This window comes from Rhopalosiphum padi, chromosome 3 (assembly GCF_020882245.1).
Source record: "Rhopalosiphum padi isolate XX-2018 chromosome 3, ASM2088224v1, whole genome shotgun sequence".
NCBI classification, from domain to species: Eukaryota; Metazoa; Arthropoda; class Insecta; order Hemiptera; family Aphididae; genus Rhopalosiphum; species Rhopalosiphum padi.
Window position 1 is genome coordinate 26,346,378 of NC_083599.1, and position 23,223 is coordinate 26,369,600.

Sequence of the window (23,223 nt, forward strand, 5' to 3'; positions counted from 1 at the left end):
TAAGCATTTCATTCATTTTCTTTTTTTTCTTTTCCAATTTTACAACTTGAGTCTTGCCACATGTCAAAATTAGAATCGCAAACAATTATTGGTTTTGGTTTTCAAATATCAACGCTGAATAAAATGAAGTATATATTGTAAAGTTTATTTTAATAGACTGTCAACGCGGCATTCTAACAGCAGTTAATATAATTCAAATCTATTATTATTATTATTATTATTAATACATAAATCACCGTGTATCTCTTGTTCTTGAAGATTTATCTATAACCTACATTTTGCGACGGAATATTTTACTAAAAACAATAAATTCTATATTGTCTGCAACTATAAAAAGACTCAGTTTTTTGAATTTTTCATAGTAAAAACTATATCCAGAATCAGGTGATTTATTTTAATTTAACTTCTCCGATATTCTTAAGTATTCCGACACCCACCCGTGGCAACAATAACGCCGTTTTAAGTCATTTCATGTTACGGAATATTAATAATGTTTCCGATTTTTCCGGGAAATGATCTGGTTTTCTGCGATACTGCCGATACTGAATATTATCAGTACATTATACATGTCAGCTCCATACGCTCGTGTATTTTAATAAATAATATAGTACAGTGTGCGTACACACGCGGAATTCGAGTAACAATAAACAACGCGTTTTATATTATTTTATATACACACACGTGTCGCGTTGTGTTGTGGCCCGTCGTCGCGACATCCTAAGTACCTCCCATTAATTGCCCGCGTGTATACTTTATTAATGCCGACTCTATAATTCGATTTCAAAACGTGTGCGTTACACGACACCGACACGATATTGTGATAAAACTACGAGATTTTTTTGTTATTTTTTTTTTCCTGTCGAGTGTGGCGGAATTATTGGCGGGAAAAATGTATAATTATATGAAAAAAAAAAATAATAACACGTCGTAACCGACGGCACATTATTATTGATTACCTACGTTCGAATTAGTGTCGGCGGCGGTGGCTCAGTGGCTGCTGCCGCCGCCAGCTACATTGTGCGTACTAGTCGACCGTATATTATTACGTATATATATATATATATATAGGCGTACCGTGTCCCGACGACGGTGGTCCCAAAGCACAAAGCTCCAAAAAAGGCATCGGTGAAACTAGACAGGGGGGTAGTGGATGCTGAACCCTCGCAATTAGACGTTTTTAGCCCCCCTCGGCACTTGACATTTAGCCAGGGGGTGTGTGCGGAAAAAAATATAGCTTTGTAGCGTTCAGTTCAATGATGAATGATAATTTTTATTGTATTAATTTTTCGGGTACAACACATCGCTGTTGCCGTTGGTCATTTCAGATTTCGCAGAAACAATCGTATACACGTAGCAGCACACGACAATATAATACGATTAGATGACGTTTTTCGTGTGCATCGCGAAGAGAATTATAAGACTTAGACACGTCAGTTCGACCATATCACAAAATACTCGGAGGTCTAACTGTAGTAGACATAAAAAGAGACGTACTTACGATTATAAAATAACGCGCTCACTGTAGAATGAAATATATTTATATATATATATTCTTATGTAGGTGACTACTTTTGTTATTGTTTGTATTTGATTTTCAAAGAATCATTTCTTAGCGACGACGCGCGACGGGGGGGGGGGCAGGGCCTTTTTACTCTATGGCTTATTTTGTACGTCGGTTTTCTAGGACTCTAACCCCTGCAGGCAGTAACTACTAAATCCTAGTGACGCCCACGATTTCGTCCTCGACAAAAACAACAACAACGATAATAATAATCACGATATTAATGTCGTAATAATATTATCGTTATATTATTATTATTATTACCGTCTACAGGCCGATAAAAGGCGGCGTTGCCCGCCGACCCGACTAAACTTTTGCATGTAAACTTTTGCTCGAGAGGGGGGTGGTTGTTCGGCGAGCGTTTTCTACCCGCCACCGTTTCCGCCTCGTCTCGCATAGTAATAGTAATAATATTATAATGTACCACCGCATTAGCCCCAGACAATATTATTACATATACGATCGTATAAAAAACGACATTGTCGGTGGTACGGTTACGGTGAGCTGCAGCAGCAGCAGCAGCTGGTGGTCTGGCTCGGAAATCCACACGGCCGTGGTGTTTGGCGAGGGGGGAATGCTAGGGGGGGCACCTGTGCGCGGTAGAAACCGCATCTCCGAGACCGGTGACGGCGGTATATTTTTTACGGTAAGCCGGCAACACTGTCGCCTGGCGGCGGATCGCTGGCCGCTGCTGCAGTTGCCGCCGCCGCCGCCGCGTACCATATTGATTATTTTCCAGGTCATATTTCGTCCCGACCAATGAGCTGACATTTTCCCCGACGCTCGCCGTCCGTCACCGCACCACAGACGCCGCCGCCGCCGTACACCGGTGTCGAGCGTGCGCGTACCGAACGCTTGAGCGCGCCGCGAGGCCGTGCGTGCGCGCGCGCGAGTGCACCGGCGCGCGGCAGTGTGCGTGTGCGAGCGTTACGGCGACGACGACCGTGTGTTGTTGTAGTGCGCGTTCACGTTTCTCCCCGCTCGCTCGCTCGCTCTCCGCGTGCGTGTGCGCTCCCGTCTCTCGCTACATCCAGTCCCCCGTCAACCGCCCGCCCGCCCGTCCACCAGCCGTACACCGCGCCGCTCGCTCGCTCATCTACGCCGAACGTGAGCGCTGCCGGCAGTGGGGGGGTCGCGCGACGTTCGTGAACGCGCGCGCAGGCACAGCACGTCCGATCTCGGCGGAATTTATCGCGTACTCCTCCGTGGCGGACGCCGATAACGCGCGTCGTTTTGTTAACAATTTTTTTATTATTTTTTTTTTTCGTACGTTTTTGAAAAACGCGTACGCGCGCACGTAATCAGAATAATAATAATAATAAAAAAAAATCGTACACACACACACAGACGCGCTCTCGCAATCGCAACTTGAGCAACTGCAACTGCAACGATAATATAATGCCCGTTCTACGCCGGGTACGTTCGCATCGCACGTCTAGAGCTGCACCTAAACATCTATGATAACAATATTAATATTATATCGATAGGTATATTGTTGTGATAGGATATAGTATATAGAAAAGAAAAAAAAATCAAAAACGTTTTCGCACGGGCCACGGCGTTCGTGTTGCGGTATTATAATATTTCGTGCGCCGAAACGTAATAATAACAAAACATTAAATCGTCTGCGTTCGGTGTGTGCGCCGGCCGAACCGTTTGGGACGTCGGGAAAGCTCTCGCCACGACAAAAAGGCGACGTCCGTTTTTCGACACGGAAAAAACAATAGTTTCATCATCGCGAAAAATGCCGTGGCGGCCGGCGCGTACGAACGGCGCCGTTGTGGAAACGCTGCGGCGGCGACGGTCGTAGTGCGTCCGCGTGTGTGCGTGTGCGTGCGTGCGTACGTGTGCGCGCGTGCGTAGGCAGTGTGCGTGCGTGTGTGTGCGCGCCGCCGTCGGTGTGCGCCCGCGCCAGTGTGTGCGTGTGTGTCGGTGTGTGTGCGTGTCAGTGTGTGTGTGTGTGTGTGCGACGGCGGCGTTCGTACGAACGCGACGCGCCTTGGGTGAGAGCCGCTCGCAATAATAATACAGCAATCGTGCGTACCGGATAACGTAATAACAATAACGACGACGACGACGACGGCGGCGGCGGCAGTGCAGCAGCAGCACCTCCACACGGTCGCCGCGGCAGCAGCAGCAGATTGGAGCGGCTGCTGTTAGATGCAGGTGGCCACTTTGTTCCGCGAGTCGGCTACTCTTCTCGGTGCCGCTATGGAACCCGGTTCGTCGACGGACAGCAATTCGCCCTCTCTGAAGCAACAGCAACAGCAGCAGCAGCAGCAGCAACAACAACAGCAACAACAACAACAGTAAGCGTCGAGCTTTACGGTTTTTTTTATTTTTAAAATTTTTTTTAAATTTTTTACTATCCTAATCCGTCGTTTTTCTTACCTGCCTTTTTTTTCCGCGTATATTATCACACCTCACGGTCAACCATTATCATTATCATCGTCATCATCATCATCATTATTTTTATCATCGTCATCGGTTTATTATCATCACACACGCAGTGCCCAGGGGGAGGGGACGACGCTGTCGAGATACGCGTATTATAACAACTCTCTACACGCTAACGCCCCCGCCTGGGGGGAGGTGGCGGACGAGGAGGAGGAGGCGAAGACAAAGACTGGTTACCTACACGGTTTTCCGTTTTTCCGAGCTGGTGTTTGTGTTTGTGTGTATGTCTGTTGGGTAGGGGGATCGAGCTCTTGACGGGGGTGTGTGTGTGTGTGTGTGAGCATAATGTATAATGTATATTATTTATGTATGTATGCTGTGGGCTCTCGAGACCGATAGTTGTGCGGTCGTGTCGTCGTCGGTGTTGGCGTGCGTATAGTTTGTATTTTGCCGTTTTTAATAATAATAATAATAATATAATATAAATATATTATATGCATATTTTTTTTCCCACCGGATACGGCTCTTCGGCTTGTCGTGTATGCGTGCAAACGGTACGTGTGTGTGCGCGCCCGTCCGTCCGTGTGCGTGTGTGGACGTGAACGTGTCGTGTGTGTGCAAACTGCAAAGCACACGCGCCAGCCGCCCGATTATACACGGCCGTTTGTCCCGTGTGTGAGTGAATGTTTGAGTCGGCGACTAGTGAGTGTGAACGTGTGTGCGTGAAAAATATAACGCGACGACCATTATAAAATGTACACGGTTACCTACGATTTACCCGCACGCACACGTCGTAATCGGCGACCCACCGAGGCAGGTAGTACTTATACGCATAAATAATAATAATAATAATATCTCGTACCTGGGCAACGTCATAATAATATTATACTAACCCGCCGACGTGTATAGTATTATAATAACATCGCGAGTACCGTCTAAAACGATAATAATAATGACATGTAAAAGTGTTAGTCGGGTTGCACTCGGGCGGCCGCTAGCCGGGCCATCGCAGTAATCGGGCGCTCTTGAGCTTTGGGCTTTTTCGGCGACGGTTGCTCGCGAGGACCACCTCATAGTGCTCCACTCGGGTCGCGGATTTCGGGCGATTTGTCGCCAATGTGCGCCCGTCGGTCTGGTCGGTTGTCTTTTTATTTCGAGGCGAGCGAAACCGCCGTCCTTGCGGGGTAGGCTCGCCGGCGGCCACCGGTTTCTTACCTACGTGCGAGTAGACGTTGATGTTGCAAAATCTCGGTAGGTACGTTGTTTTATATCTTTTTTTTTCACCACGGTGTTTGGTAACCATGTAAAAAAAAAGAAACTCGTGTTTCGTTATCAGTAAAATATATAACATTATGTCAGATTGGTGTATCTTATCTTCATAAATAATTATTTATGTATTTCAGCACACCATTCCTACTAAATCGAGTTACCTATATGATACAACGTGTAACAATATTTGTTATAAATATTGGAAGGCACTTAAATGTAATATCAGTGTTTTAATTACTATACCATAGCTATTAGCTGTTATATTATATATAAATATACATGTACATACACACACTAATACTACCTACTCGTGTTATATATCGTATTGTCTAGATTATGGTTTCACACTTTTTGTCCGTTGAATGGTCAATGTTTTAGTCGATTAAAGTTTATAAAACGCAATAGGCAGGACGCTTTTTTTAACATTGAACAAAATACAATGATCCGACAACACCAAAAATATTTACTTAACAACATTGCATCAATGATTTAGTACCTATTTGTCTAGAACTGTAAAAATAACCGTTCATTTTGGTGCAGGTACTTAAATACTTAATAGAGTACATTAGAAATATGATGTAGGTACCCTTACCAATAACTGTTTGAGTAACCAAAATAAGTGCTTTGAAACATTATATTAATAGCATAAAAGTTTTAGATTAAATAATCACAGGTGAAGATTCTTAGTTTTATCTGAACCTTATGGCGAATAATGTATCTATATGCAAAAAGAATATTACCATGACTCTAAGATACTTTTGATTTTCTGGTTAGTATCACAAATTAACATCCATTGCACATTAAAACAGCCGCGTATAGAGTTGAGTTTATATAATATTTGAAACGCATAGTCAAATGTAGAGATCAATTTACTATAGTTTACCTATATCTACATATGTATGATTTAATAATTATTAACTACTCCTCATATAGTAATAATATTTAGTTTCGATTATTTGAAAATTATATTAAACTTATTGTTAAGAAATAGAAACCTATGTAAGAGTAACCTTGAATTAAAATATTGAAATGGCAGTTCTCTTACTAGCTAAGTTTACAATTCTTTTATTACCTAATTTAAATTGTCTGAGCATATTTTTGGTAAAATATCCTCATTAATACTGTTTTAGTATTTTAGTTTTGATTTTTGGAGTATAACCCTTAAGTATTCACTTATTCAAAATTATAAAAAAAACTACTTAATTTTCAACTTTTCCTGTTCTTCAAAAATATCTTTAATTATTTATAAGTTTATAACTTTTATTTTATTAAGTTTTAGACATCTCTTCAACTACTTATATAAAACAATTACCAAGTACCTACATATCTCCTGAAAATTTCTATACTTTTAACATTATACCTGCTTTTATTTGATACAATTTTAGAAATGTAAATAGATTCCATTCATAGTTTACAATTTAATCTACTTTAAATTGAAAATATTTGGTTTGAAAGTAGATATTATATGATTGGTGTTATTGTAAATGTCAACATGTTTATATCTATTTTAATGATGAGTATTAAAATGTAAATCCATTGTAAGGTATTTATTTAAATAACCGATAAGTCTGATATCTTTAGTTCATGGTTATGAAAGAAAAGTAACTTATTGTATAAATATATATATATATTTATATTTTTTGCTAATCTATAACGTTTTTTTTTTTTTGTAAGTAGTAAATTAATGAATTGAATGTCTTAATGTTTATCTTTTAATGAAAACATTGCACTGATGTTTAATACATCCATTGAATGATTTATTATAAAATTTTGATAGGTAATAAATTAAACAAACAAAATCTATTATATTATGTAGCATTATTAATGTCTTTGTTCTAAAGTAAGTAGGTAGATCATTTAGTATGACAATTATATACAATCTTTTTATTTTTATTACTACAGATGCATAACTCCTTTTATACACTAAAATAATTAAAAATCCATTATTTAAATTACTATAATTTATATTATTAATTATATTGATTATAATTGTTTCAGCTAATATCAATTATCTGCCAAGAAGATAAAATAAACTGATAAGCATAGATTAGGTATTTGTCAAAGTATCATAATTTGTTTTAATTAAATGTCCTATTCATTAATGTAGTTTAATAATGTAATTTTTAAGAGATGTCTATTAACAGCAAAAATGTAAATATTTATGTTGATATTTAATTTGTTTGTTTATTCAATATAATATAATGGTGTTTCTTTTTTATTTTTTTAATGACAAAGTTTAAGCTGAATTTTTTGTTGACCTATTAATGGATGTTTACCATTTTTTTTTGATTTCACTTATTTTGCATAAACTTAATCATATTTTGTTAAATATTTCGTTTAAATAGGTATTAATAAAAAAAGAACAGAAGTTTGTATTTCAGACTTTCAACACATTCGGATATAATTAGAGATATAATGTATCTTCATAACAAATTTTAATTCTCAGAACACCTGTACATTTCTGCTAAACTTTATGTTTATCTTATACTCATAAAAATGTTTATTAGATATAACTATTGAATATTAAATAGATTCCAATTTATATTTTTATCAGTTAGTTCTAGAAATTATTTAATTTGTGTTAACAAAATGTATTTCACTATGGTTATTATACCTACTGCAGTTTATTGAATTAAAAAATTGATTAGTCCTAAATACTTGATACATTTCATTCAATTTAGATGGGTCATATTGATTTAAATGTATCTTTCGTTCTACAATTTATGTGTAAACAAGATTCATTGTTAATAAATAATTACAATTTTTGATTGTATGGTGTTCTCTAAAATCATTACAGTTTATTTCACTTAATAGCTTTTATTTCAGTAATTACTTATAACTTAATATGAAAACATAAAAATTCTTAAATATTTAAAATAATAATATATATTTTATTTTAAAGAGTTTTAAGTATTTTTAAGCCCAACTTAACCTAACCTAACTACAATAAACTAGGTACACAATGGATTAAATTTGTTTATGACACAATAATATATTATAAGTACATAAATATACATATTTGACAAAATTAGACTTAACTAATACAATATTATGTACCTTATCAGTTAAATACTTAAATTTTCTAATAATATTTGTAAAATGATAACTATTTAAATAGGTAAATTGAATAAATATAAATAAATAATTAATCTACTATAATATTTATATGTGTTTATTATTTATATGTTATTTAAATAGCCATTTTATCATAATCATTACCTATGTAAATATTGATACCTATAATATTTAACTAAGTATTAAATACTTGAGGCTGGCATTGTTAATGATAATTTAAAGCTACTTATGTAAATTAAATTAAAAAAACAAATCAAGTTGAGTAACTAAATATCACTTTTTATTTAAATGTTATGATAAAGTGAATTACAAGTTCATTGATAAAATATTGTTTATATATGGATTTCATTTTTATTGTACCTAATTGAGACATTGATTAATTCCTTTTGTATATTATATAAAAATCAATTCATTAAGAGTATAAAGTAAAATTAAACAAACAGATAGCATAAAAAAGAAAGAATTTTTAAAAACACTATTATATAAGTTATAGTATAGTATGCAAATACATTTCTGAAGTAATAAAGTTTTCAAATTAGTTTATAAAGATAAAGTACATCAAATACTAATCTACTAAAAATAAACATTTTTGCTATAAAAATACTGTTACATAATTTGTTCAAATATTGATTTTATATGCAGTTATTTAAAACTTAATGTTAATTATAATTCATGAAGTAAAAATACATTTACAAATAAAAGTATTATTTAAAAAGATTTTCAAAATACATATGCTATATACCTAGACCAATGGAATTTTATTAAATGTGATAGATTTATAGGTAGTTACTGAATTATTTATGCATGGAAATAGAAAAAGTTTTAGTATTATATTTTGGTAACTATTTAAAAATACAGTACTTAATTTGCTTTACAGATTTGTCAAAAAAAAAAAAAAAAAAAAAATCGACATTAAGCGTTTGAATTTATTTACTTTTCGATGTTGGCGTATACGAGGAGTACCCATGTATATACCGAGTGTATGTGTGACTAGAATTCCAAAAACGGGTTCCATAGTTTTTATCTTTCGTTTGTACATTTTATTTTTTAAAACGGGTTGGATCGACTTGTCCGATCGCGGTTATGGTCGGAGGAGGTGGGTAGTAGCGTAATGAATTGATACTAGACGTATGGTGTAATGTAGCTCCGACTTTCCGTTTTCGAGCCGACTCCGTGCCGAATAAAAATACCTCTACCTATCTGATATGTGAACAATTCTACGTTTTTTAGAAATTCTTATCGCTTTTAATACACAACAGTCATAATAATATATTATTTTATCATCCAAATAATAATCATAATAGTACCTATTATAATATATTATTATTGCGTTCCTAAAAAATGTTTCGTGCGATCGAATGTGGTGTGCCCGCATCGACCGACACGGTCGTGCGCGTGCGCGTATACACATTGGCCGTGCCGTGGCGCAAGTTGGGGGCTACTACTACGGCGGGCACACACGCACACTAATTATTATCGTTTACACGTCATACGGCTATACGATATCGCCACAACATTAATTTTGTCCGCTTTCGACGCTATTTCTCTCGTCGACGATTCGTTACCGAACGACCAGAGGCCGGCGATTTAAAAAAAAAAAAAAAAAAACCGCTTGTAATGTCATTATCTGTTAACAATACGAGAGACGGACAACGTTCCTCGGTCAGTGTTTTATGCTGCTCGTCAGAGGAGACGTCGATAAGAACAAAATATCCCTTCGATTTTCGTCATGGCCGCCTCCTATTATAGGTATACTGTCACAATTCGTCCTTTTTACCACCGATTTCAGACGTCGCATAATTATTATTGTGGTTTCGACATGTACTCGAGACGTGGTGACCCGTTCTTATACGATATAATAATATTATTATGTATACTTCGTCGCATCGCTATGTACATAATTTATCATTATTATTATTATTATTATTATGTCATCTTCGCTTGGAGAATAATAATATCTTCATTACCTTCCGTTTTGTTTAACCGTGTTCCCTCTTTCCACTTTCATCTCTCTCATCGTTATCTGTACAGAAAGGCTTAACCTAATGTATATATTATTTTTGTTGTTGTTTCTGTTGCTGTTGTTGCTGCTACTGTTGTTATTGTTGTTATACCGTGTCCCTTTAAAGATTTTATGCTGCAGCAGTAATAATGTATTAACCCGTCGAGTGATTTGAAAAATCGATTAGTTACAAAAACGATAGTAACGAATTCGGTATAGAACGCGCACGTGTGTGTGTGGTGTGTGTGAGGCTCTAATAATAAGAATAATAAGTTGACGATGCTATAATATTCTTTACGCGTGACGGCGGGGTTTTTGGGTGTGTGCAAAATGTCAGCGTCTCTTTTGTCGACGACGAAACGCGAAATGCTTGTACAGGATGTGCGTATGTCCCTCGGTGTTCCGGATTTTCAAGTGGCGGGGACTATGGAAACTCCATCACCCCGCCACCGAAAAGAGCTCCCGGACGCCGTAGGATACCACCATCATATACACACAGCTTTCAAAAAAAAAAAAAAAAATTAATCAATAAACTTCCTCGATTATACACCACCACTACCACCACCCCCATCACTACAACTACTCACCAGCAGGGATGATTTAAACTACACATTCGCGATACACGCATGTATTGCGTTTTCTGTTATAATAAAAATACATTGTAATAAATATATTTCGTCATTGTATCGTCTGTCTGTCTGTAATTGAGCCGATCGGCTTGTACCGATTATACACTTAAATTAAATGTTTGAAAAAAAAACGATTTATGTATGCCCATAAAATCACTCGACCTTAATTATTTTCGATATTAAGTATATCAATTAATAAATCGGTACTTACTTCGTTTTTTTATTCTAATAAATTGTATATAAAATATGGATATAGTCCCTATAAGCTCGTAACGATTGTAAAACATTTTCACCTCTATATGACCGTTACTATTATTATACTATACTTATACAACTTATATAATAATAGAAACAATATTTAATATTGTGTTGATTTTATATATTATGTATGCACAGGTACGAGTTTTAATCGCTTCAAAATAATCGTTGTCATTGACTGTCTATTATATATTAAGAATTAGTTGACAATTTTTAGTATTGAAAACTCATTTTATTTAATTATCAAATACATATTCAGGGCGAGGGTTATTATTAATCGGGTTTGTTATAAAATTATTGATGTTTTAATTGCACATCATCATATTTTTTTTTTATGAATATTGAGTTCACCCTTAATTGCTATTGTTCTATTTAAAAACCTAAACAAGTTTATTCTGGTGAGTAGTTAACTCACAGTGAGTATTAATAATAAGAAAACGTGGTGTGTACAACAATTTGAGGTACTTTATAGTTTATACATCTATATATAGGTGCGTTTAAAAAACTTTTTCACTTTGAAAACTTTACTTGCAACACGGTGTACCAATAAAACTCTTTACAATATTTCTAACGGCTGTTTCAGTTTGACGTATAAATGTATAATATCATGTGTCTGTGTAGTATCGTAGTAAACAGCCGACTCGATTGTGTGTATTCGTTATCAAATATCATAAAATTATTTTTATTTCCATCGCCGGACAACGAAATATGCACAACTAAATATTCCGCTTTGTGTGTGCGCTGTTTGGAATGCACACGGGTAAATTTTTTTTTTTTTTGAAAAAAACCCCATCCCCGCTAAATAATAAGTTCAACGACCATTAATCCCCGGTGGCGTTCAGTTCTCTACGACCTCTGTTCCTGCAACCCTGTGCACGTATCCTGACCAGGTTGCCTGTTGTGTTGGCCGGAATCATAAATCAATACACCCTGCCGCGTGCGCCGCCGCCGCCACCCAGTTCGCTAATCTCCCTCTTTCTTATTCCCCCCCTCCCACAGACCCGCCAACCACACGACCCATCATATACCCGACACCGCCCCTCCTCTCACCACTTCGACACAGCTCTTCCCCTCATCTCTTAACCACTCCCACCGTCATACGGACGTCCTGTACATCCGTGTGCGCAAAACTCTAACTCGTTTAACATGGGAACCGGTACCGAACTTTTGATCAAACAATACCTACCCGACGGAACAGTACTGGTGCGATATGATATCGCTGTCGGGTTGTTTAGTCGAGAATTGATTTGCTGACGATATTTTATCGATTTGGTAATAAGTCCCGAGTGTGAAAAAGAAAATAATGTTTTTACGTTGGTGCGCAATTCGTGTGCGAAGCGGTGAAGTCGGTCGGGTACATACACGGCCTACGCCGTAACTTATGCGTATTATTACCATAGAAATTGATATAGTCGGTCCCGTACAACGTGTGTGTTAACATAATATGAAAGCCACGGATAGGGACATCGGCATACTACTGTACAGAAACCCTATCACTATATACGTACACCAGCAATAGTGTATATTTGGGATTTGAATCGTTCGTAATCCCACTCGATTCAAAGAATGTTGTTTTACAATAATATGCGATCAATATTAATCCGCTCAATTTGACGCGACTCTATCGTGTCTTACGATTATCCATCAAATGTTTAATGTGAAATACTGAAACAAACAAAAATAGGTACCATTTTTCCCCATGACCTATAACGTGAAAGTTATCAATCGACGTGTGAACGGAAAGCTATCATTCTGCTGCAATACTACTGCTGGGGTAGAGTCCATTCCATAATGTTATATAATCGACCGTGGGTATGAACTTTTGAATAAAAAAACTACTTAATGCGCGTGTTTATGATAATCGTTGTTAGGTACGTTCTCTGGGCGTCTGAGTAATACGACGCATATTATTACGCGTTCCTCCGTCAAAATGTTCTCGGAAATAATATAACACACGGTCAACACCTACCTACCCGCAATAATATGTTCAATTCTTGTTTTCAAACCGAACGTATTTCTTCGTCTTATTATTTATTTAACGAGTTAATATTTAATTCGTCCGTTTTTAATGTCGAAATTCCGTTCTTAATAGTTAATATATATATATTCTGATTGTATTGACAATATCTAAGATTTTTATATAATAACAAAATATTGAATTCAATACGAATGTACCTTATTGTTAGTTATTTTCGTTATATACTATTACATAACATTATTAGTGTGTAGGTATATAGTTTTAACTTTTATTTCTTAGGTTAAACTCAGTTCATGATTTTCTCGATGTATTAAAACTATTTCTAAGTATACAAAATAATTGGACTCTTGTATTTATAACTGAATCTTTATAGTAGGTGATAGCATATTATGTAATAAGTCATATTGTGAATTTAAATTTAAAAAAATACTGCAACAATTTCGTTATTTTCTATGATTTGAATTTTTGTAAATAGCAAATGTGTTTCTTATTAAAAAAATTACAGTTTTCCATGGTTAATAATTTAACATATTTTATGTTTAATTTTTTTTTAAAAAACTAGTAGAATTTATATCAAATAACTAATTCCTATTCAGGGCTATTTTTTTGGTGTTATGATTTACCATTAAACTTATATTAAAAATAATCGCATAAATTCAACACACTCATTCTAATGACTTACTTGATTTTTACAATCAATTCATTTTTATCTCTTATCTATTCATAATAGACTGATGAATGTAATTAATTGGTTGATTTTAAAATATGTGCAGGTCTAACAATTATGGTAATTGTGATGTTGTTAACAATGGACCTCAGCCAGCGTCTTCTGTAAAACAAGAATCTGCATGTGCGGATGATGGATATGAAACAAGTGGCGGTGGTACCGATGCTGAACAAGCTGCAGCAAAACATTCCGCCGCAGTAGCCGTTGCAGCAGCTACTGCTGCAGCTGCAGCCGCAGCAGCCCAGCATCATAATAATATTATGAATCAGTTACCTCCAATGCATCATCATCAACAACAACATATGAATACACACATGCATCCACATCATCATGGTCATCCTCATCATCATCATCAAATGAACAATATGCAACAACACCAAATTAAGTATGAGATGCCTGATGATCCATATAGTTTTGTTGATGAAGAAATGCAGCATCATGGTCAACAAAACTTGCAATACACTGAAGAAATGATTTTACAACACATGCCAAAGAAACGAGGCAGGAAGAAAAAATTTAAACCTGAGGATCAGATGAGGTAAACTAATCTATAATATGTATTAATGTTATTTTTTGTCATTATTAAATGTATATTTATAACACATAATTTATGTTTAGTTTGCAATGCTTAAACCCTGATCAAGCATTTGGGTTAATGCAACATATGTTGCCAAAAGATAAATTATTGACAAATCCTTCCAAGGTTTACAAGGAAAGAAAAAAACATGACCGTTTTAATGGCATGCCTGAAGAAGAGGTATCAAAGCGCACTTTACCTGACCATCTAACTAATAATTTGGATATTGTGATTGTGAGTATAGTATATTATGATTGTTATTACTTAGTATATTCAATTTTGTGATGAGATATACCTAGTTTTTCATATTGTTATTAGATTATCAAAAATTGTGTATGTATATATTATTATTATTATCATCTTGTCTTTTTACATTTAAAGTCCTTCTACTGTTGTCTGTTTTATAGAACTTAAAAATATTTAATAATTTTTTTTTATTTAAGAATAAAATATAATATAACGTTAATTACTTAATTAAACTTACACTTTTTGTTTAGATTGGTATCAATCCTGGTTTATTTGCTGCTTATAAAGGTCATCATTATGCAGGTCCTGGAAATCATTTCTGTTAGTAAATACATATTATTATAAATAAGTTAAATTTTTACACAATCCACTAAGGATGGTGTATTTAATTTATTGACATTTTTGTATACTATAACAATTATTAACTTATTTTATTTTATATTTGTAGGGAAATGTTTGTACCTATCTGGTCTTACACCAGAACCTATGACTGCTGATGATGATTATAAACTACTTCAAAATGGTATAGGTTTTACCAATATGGTGGAACGAGCTACAAAGGGTAGTGCTGATCTCACAAGAAAAGAAATTAAAGAAGGTTTGTTTTCTATATCTATTTAAATGCGTCATTTTATATTTTGTAGATATTAATAAATATTATAAGTTGCATTATAATACCATAAAATATTATCTCAAATAACATACTATACATTCTACTGTTTTTTTTATTAGGAATATAGCACCTTATGCGTTTATATTTTATAATTGCCATTAACTAAATTATATTTTCATAAGTATCTCTTGAAAATAATACAGATTGATTTAAAATCAATTTATATATAATTTATAATCACTTGATTATTTTTACTATTTTATTCTAATTGTTTATCTTTTAATTCCTTTAATTTATTAAAATATATATATATTTGTGTTCATAAAATCATACAGATTAGAAATATTATTTGTTATTAAGTTAACAACAAACTTCGTTATATTTTTCCAAAATTAGATAAGTATCTATCTCGAAAAATTTCATTGTTAAAAAGATAAAATGTAAAAATGTTTCATTTAATGTGACACAGCATGCTAAAACAACTTTTTTACTTCATTAATATTATGTATATTAATCAAAAATTGTTTATTTTATTAAACAATTTTTTGTGTACCTATAGTTCTTATCTACTTCTTCAGCAACATACAGTAGAAACTAAACAAGAATTAAAATATTTTTTGATTAAATTTAATAATTATTATTTTTTTATTTTTTCACTATAGGAAGTCAAATTCTCCTTGAAAAGCTACAACGATTTAAACCAAAAATTGCAGTATTTAATGGAAAACTTATTTTTGAAGTGTTTTCTGGGAAAAAAGATTTTACATTTGGTCGTCAACCAGAACTTGTAGATGGAACAAATACGGTAAACTTTTAATTTATTATTAATATTTAATTTTCATATTATAACTGCTAATTTTATTTTGAATGTATTTTTTTTTTTTTTAAGTAATAGGTTTATAATTTATTTTCCTGAATTAATTAATGCTTAATTCATTAAGCTATGTTAGCTCAAGGATCCATATATCTTTATTATTATGCCATTATGTTTATAACTTAAGTATTATTTTGCAGTACCTCAAACATAATTTTGACAAAATTAATTTTAAACTAGTATTAAAAAATAATCAAACGAATAAATACTTTTTATTTCAGTAACTTTGCATGTCGCCATCATCAGTACTGGACATAGATATTAGCATTGGTGATGTCCACATTGTTATTATATTATGTACTAAGTTTTTTAGTAAATCATATTGTATTGTGGATAAGGCCCTAATTGTTTCATTTCATAGGTAAAACAAATCATTATAATAATTTTTACCAATACTTCACAAAAACATATTTACATTTACACAACTATGGAGATTGTAATTGTATTTATGGAAGTAAACTTAAATAATTAAATGTTTTAGTATTTTATATGTCTAATATTTTCTTGTCATACATCAATTAATTCATTTTTTTCCATTTTTATAGTATATGTGGGTAATGCCATCATCTAGTGCCCGTTGTGCACAGTTACCACGGGCAGCTGATAAAGTACCATTTTATGCTGCATTAAAGAAGTTTCGAGATTATTTAAATGGTCTGGTGGCCGAAATTGATGATAGTGAAGTGGTATTCTCATTTACCAAACTAAAAAATTATTATGAGCCAGATATCAAAGAAGAACCTAAAGATGAAGTGCCATCTGTGTATTTCAATAATTACAATTCTGTAGTTGAAAACCAAGACACAATAGAAAATATTGCTGATATTAAGGATGAACCACCTGTGGTGCAAAAGAAGAAACGAGGGCGACCAAAGAAAATTAAAAATAAAGATGGAGCACCCGAAGAAGTGAAAGTTAAGCGTCCTAAACCTCAGGTAGTGGATGAACGAGAAGGAATGCCTAAAAAGAAAAGAGGCAGACCGAAAAAAATTAAGCCTGATCCAAATCAGTTACCACCAACAAATAATGTTGTTCCACCAGTTTTATCTTGTGAACACAGTAACCCATCAACACAATTATCAAATTGTTTCTCTCCGCCAATTCAGTCTCCAATGAACTTGTCACAGTTATATGGAGGAAATAATGTTATAAATAATATATACAACAACCAAAGCTCTTCACATTCACCTATATCTAACAGTGGAGGTGGTGGTGGTAGTGGCGGTGGTGGAGGCAGCAGTGGTGGAAACAACAACCCTAATTTCCACCATCATCGTTCGCCAATTCAATCTCAACAACATAGGTATTCTCAATCACCACAAGCTCCATCCTTCACACATTCTGATTTGTCTTCAGAAATCAGTGCAGCTATCTCTTCAGAACATAATTTAGGATCACGATCTCCAGCCTCACCCAGTTTGGGTCCACCTGATTTCGAGCCACCAGCTAGCCTGCTGGCCGAAGATAATAGTCCTCACAGTAGTCAACATAGTGGCGGGGTAACCAAAGAAGATCTTATTGGAGTTGACCAACATTCTAGACCATCACAAATGGAATGTCAGTTTAATAATTCCGTCGGTGGGCCTCAGCAACCACAAAAAACTAATACAAAGATGGATATGCATCATTATCCTCAATCACATGGATATGATGAATATTCAGGCAATGTAGAATCTGTAGCAGGATCCCCGGCCTATCCTCCTGCAGAATCTCCAGTATATCCTCCACCACCAACTGGATATCCACAACAACAACAACAGCAGCAGCAGCAGCAGCAGCAACAGCAACAACAACAACAACAACAACAACATCCACATCAACAAAAGTTAACAAATAATCAAGATGTTACTGCAAAAAGCTTATCAGGCTTGGAATCTTTGGTTGAACAAATTCCTAACATGAACGATAGTGATGTACAGCATAGTGGACATCATCATCATCACCATCAGTATATGGATGAATCAAATTCAGGCTACATGCCTAATGATTACTCATGTTCTCCCTCATTAAATTATTCTTATTCGTCATCGCCTTGTCCACCCCAAGGAAATATGAACAACTTTTCAGTAAGTTCATTAACAAATGGGGCAAATCATCATCATCAACAAGCATCAATGTCTCAACCGTCAACATTCTCTGTTAGCAACCTTACATCTTCATCGTACCCACCGCCACCGCCTACAATAAATTATAATCATCATCATTCTGGTGGTGTTATGATGGACATGGATAGACTACAACAGCAGTACCAACAACCATACAACAATCAATATGCCAGCTCAATGCAATTTAATGGGGGATTAGGACCACCTGGAAATGGTTATTCACATAACACACATAACATACATATGCCAACTCCAAATTTCCCTTATCCCCCTCAAAACTCCATGTCGTATGGTAATAACAATAGTGGTAATGGAGTTTCACCTTATATCCAATCAAGTGGTGGGTATTTGTCAGTAAACCGAATGGATATTGGATATGGTGGTGGTAACTATTAAACTCGCGGAAACGCTGTAAAAAGACTGCGATATTTTCTCTGATATTTTTTCAACCATCGCATTGTATTAATCTCTTTTATCAATTGTTTATAATAATATTATTTGTAAATATTATAATACTTGGTTATAAATTCAGGGAACGGTTCATTGACGACTTGTATGCAACTATGAGAATAGTTTGAGTTATTTTCTCTCATGATATTTATCTTTTATCAATCATATTACTTTTTTTCATATCCTGGATTCGATTTAATAAAATGTAAATACTCTTAGTTTACTTAAACATTTTTATTTAATAAATTTGAGTAAAATAATACGCCGAAGTTACCACAGAGTATTAAATTTACTAACTTCGTATACAATGGCACATTAGATCTTATAATAAATTATATTTTTCTCTTTTTATGAAAATTCTACCTTTAAAAAAAAAATCTATTAATAAAACTATTCTCTATTTGTTCGGCGATATCGTAATTTTGCGATTTTAACTCGAATTTGTTCAATGTCATCTTTTTGCTCAACCAATATTATTGTTATATTATTAGAGTAATACAATATTTTCACGTTACCAATATTTATCCTCCTAAGTATTTTTTGTTTTCGTGTACATTGGTATTTTATTTGTTCAAATGGTTCGTGGGTTCCTATCAGTTGATTTATGATGTGTCCGAAAGTATTGTGATTATTATATACATTTTGACTGGGTTTGTGCAATTAAATCAGTTACCTCCGGTTCATATAGATTATATTGGTCCAAGAACCGCCAAATTCATGATAATATATATATATAAATAATAAAATGTTATAGGGATAGAATATATCAAATTGATAAATTTGACTTAGATTGGACATTCCAAAAAAAAAAAAAAAAAAAAAAAATGGAACTTCTGAAGTTGATAAATGTATGTAATAAATCATAATAAAAATTTGATACAAAAATCACTGTGTTTCACAACTGTTTCACTTTTAAATAATTGTATAATGTACAAGAATTATTTTATTTTAAAACAATGGTTTTACCCCCCCCCCAGCAATCCAATTTCATCCGATAATATTGCGAAAATCTAAAATGATCACACTTTATTGTAATTATTAACTTAGGAAAATAACAACTTCTAAGATCTATATTTAATAAATAAGTATAATGTTCTATATTCGCATTCTGAAACTGCATAGATGATGTATGTCAGTTATTATTTATTTAACACTTTTTCATTCGATTTCTATGTTTTAGTTTACACCATTAGTAGAATTTTAAGTGTATATTATAAAATAAAAATTAATTAATAACATAAGATGAGCAAATATAATAGCATAGTAAGAGTATTATATATACCATCTGTAATGAGAAGACATTTTGCTTATTGAATGAACATAATTTGATTTTAAATGTGCTAAAATGAAAAATAATACCCATTTTTCTATTGAATTTTTAAAGATTTTGTTAAAATATAGTGTTTGTATTTAAAACCAATTAATTAATAACTTCTAAAAAAATGTCTGTATTTAAATGAGAGTATGATGCATGAGTGTATATAGGGGGCTTTGGGGACTTAACCACCGCCCTGTGGGAATCTTAGCCCCCCTGCCCCCAGAATTTTTATCCATTTAAATTAAAAATCACAAATTTTAAAAAACTTGATTTTACAAATCGATTGATAAAAAAAAAAAAAAAAATCAATCACATTTTCAGTTCTATTTATCTAATTATTAATAAATAAATATTTTTTTTCTTTGTTTTCATATAATATATAAAATCTTCATTAGAAATTAATGTTTGAAAAATAAAATTAAAATTGTTAAACTATATTAATGTGTCAAATTTAATGAAGGATAAAAAATATTCAATGTACATTTATATTAATATCAAAATGAAACTTCTCTAATCTCTATTCATTTATTATTTTCTCCGTTACCATTTTGCGAAAATAACAAAACAATCCCTATTATATTCTTTCTTTGTTCTTTGTTATACCTATATAATATATACATACTTACTATATATATATATATATAATATTTGTATTTGATTATTTAAAGAAACATTTATGAGAGTAGACTTGATATTATAATTTGCTTTGTAGTAAAATTATATTTAATTTGTTTTTATTATTATGATTATTATTATTATACCAATTATTTCAATAGCACTTAAAATATGTTACAATTATTTTTTGTTTGTTTTTTAATAATTATTGAATTTTAATTTTACAATTTTATGAATATATGATCCCTATAAATTTCTTTTGTTGAATTTTATGTTTGATACGTAATAACAATGCATTATACCATCTATAATACAATTCCTATATACATTATTTAAAATGAATAATACATATTTATATATAATTATTTTACCCAGTTCTCTTTCGACTTTCATAGAAGTAATATAATATGTGTACTGTAATATTATTCTCTGTAACATGGTTAATAATATTATAGTACATTATATAAAATCTGTAAGACATATTTTAAGCTTAGAACAAAACGTGCCAAAGGATAACACACAAATTGTATACAACTAATATTATGATGTGATTTGGCTCAATTTCGTTCCTTATTTTTATCTTGTGTGCGCGTGTAATTGGCCAATGTTTTAGGGTTCATTAGATTGTCTTATTTTGTTATTGTTTTTTGACTTGCATACCCATAGTATTTTTTTTTCAAACTTTGTTAGTGTTAATTCATCCAATGTATTATTTCAATAGTTATGTTGTTAAAATTGTTTTTTTTTTTCAAATGTTTGTTACTCAACATTTTAGCTATTTTTTTGTGTAAAATTATAACTTATGGGGACTAAAATGGCAAACTATTCATCATTAAAAAACACATCATAACTTATGCAAAAATCCAAAATTATTACACACAACTAACATATCTTTTTGTTACTAAAAATCACTTCAGAAATTTTTGTTTTTATGAATACAGATATAATAAAGATCGTATAACACAATTGCACTAAATAAAATAAAATAAATTATAACTTAGATCAATTTTATTTATTTGTAGCTGTATACATAAAAATAAATTGACTGATTTTTAATCAGAATTTCATAATTATAAATATTCGTTTTTTTTATCATATATAGTTTTAATTTCTATACATAGTCATTTTCTATGTTTTAAATGAATAAATAAAACAAATCTATGATTTATGTAGCCAAAAACAATGCTTTCTTTAAAATTATTAAATTATTTATCTATTAAATAAATAAAGTAAGATCAAATTATACATTTCATTCATTTTTTCATATTTATACTAATGTTATATATTTATGAAATTCAAATAAAAATTAAAGATTAATAATATAGACAAAAAAAACTTGAGAAATAATCACTGTGAAACACTGAATATACTCCTATTTGAAATCTCATTTTTATTTTATTCTTTTAAGATGTATGTACAACGTTTCATTTCAAAATAAGTATGTGTTTAATACTATTATAAATATATATTTTTCACATTGTAACTATTATCCATACTCAATTTTGTTTAAGTTTAGATATTAATGTAATTATTTTAATTTTAATAATTTCATCTGATTTAACACTAAATTCATATAACACATTTAGAACAGATATCCCATTTTATTACTTAATAAAAGTGTTAATGTCCAGTTACAAATATGTATCGCTCGTGGAATTATGAACTCGAAATTAACCATAATTACCTGATGTTATGGTTTAACAATCTAATAATATATATGCATACAATTGTTTATAATTTTGTGTATATTATTAATCTTATAAACAAAAATCAGTAAAATAAAAATACAATAAATTGTATTGTTATAATATGCTGTTTAAAGCATAGTGTAACAATAATTTTAGTATTTTATTATTGCATCAAGCCGACATTTTTGATTCCAAGACTTAACTAACTTTTGACTAAAAAGAAAAATGTACATTGTGTATGATATATAAACGAAACAAGGTGCATTTTGAATTTTTATTTCTTTTTTAGAAATGTATCCTAGTATTAAACTGTGAATATTTTTCTGATTATTTATTTGTTAATAGTTGAATAGCCAGAAGGAGCTATGTATTGCCTTGGGTCTATTATAATGTATGATATAATTTAATAAAATAATATCGTTTTAGTCTTATTGTTTTATCTGTGGAGTTGAATTGAAAATTTAAATGCATAAAGCTGTGTAATTATCATATTTATCATATTATTATTTTAAATATATGAAGCGTCACATTCAGGAAATTGATTAAATTATGTGTATATAATACTTGTATCTATGTTTTTTAATTAATAAAACTATTTGTATTTATATTTACGTCAGGATAATATTATTGTTTTGATATATATTATGATTATAATAATAATTATTATTACTTATTATATTTAATTATTTACTATCCATAAACAATAATTGTAAAATGTCTTTGAAAAATGTTATAATGCAATAAAAATTGAAAACAATGAAAAAAAGTCAAATAAATAAGTAATCTATACGAACAACATTTAAATATTTAAATTAACCTAGAGCTGGCACCAACTAGCTAA

The 23,223-nt window shown here is 32.3% G+C and overlaps 1 protein-coding gene across 4 annotated transcripts; it reads left to right on the forward strand.

Annotated features, from left to right (window-relative positions):
• Positions 1 to 2,466: 2,466 nt before the first annotated feature.
• Positions 2,467 to 23,004, forward strand: LOC132927552 (uncharacterized protein DDB_G0283357-like). Of its 4 annotated transcripts, none has more exons than XM_060992097.1 (7): positions 2,467 to 3,870; positions 13,943 to 14,434; positions 14,515 to 14,707; positions 14,971 to 15,040; positions 15,168 to 15,317; positions 15,995 to 16,137; positions 16,752 to 23,004. In XM_060992097.1, the coding sequence occupies exons 1-7, from the start codon at positions 3,722 to 3,724 to the stop codon at positions 18,705 to 18,707; spliced, it is 3,153 nt and encodes a 1,050-aa protein (XP_060848080.1). In that variant the 5' UTR covers positions 2,467 to 3,721; the 3' UTR covers positions 18,708 to 23,004. The 4 variants fall into 4 exon arrangements, with proteins under 4 accessions (XP_060848080.1, XP_060848082.1, XP_060848081.1 ...); XM_060992099.1 differs by lacking the exon at positions 2,467 to 3,870 and adding an exon at positions 4,454 to 4,775; XM_060992098.1 differs by lacking the exon at positions 2,467 to 3,870 and adding an exon at positions 4,951 to 5,213.
• The last annotated feature ends 219 nt before the right edge of the window (positions 23,005 to 23,223 follow it).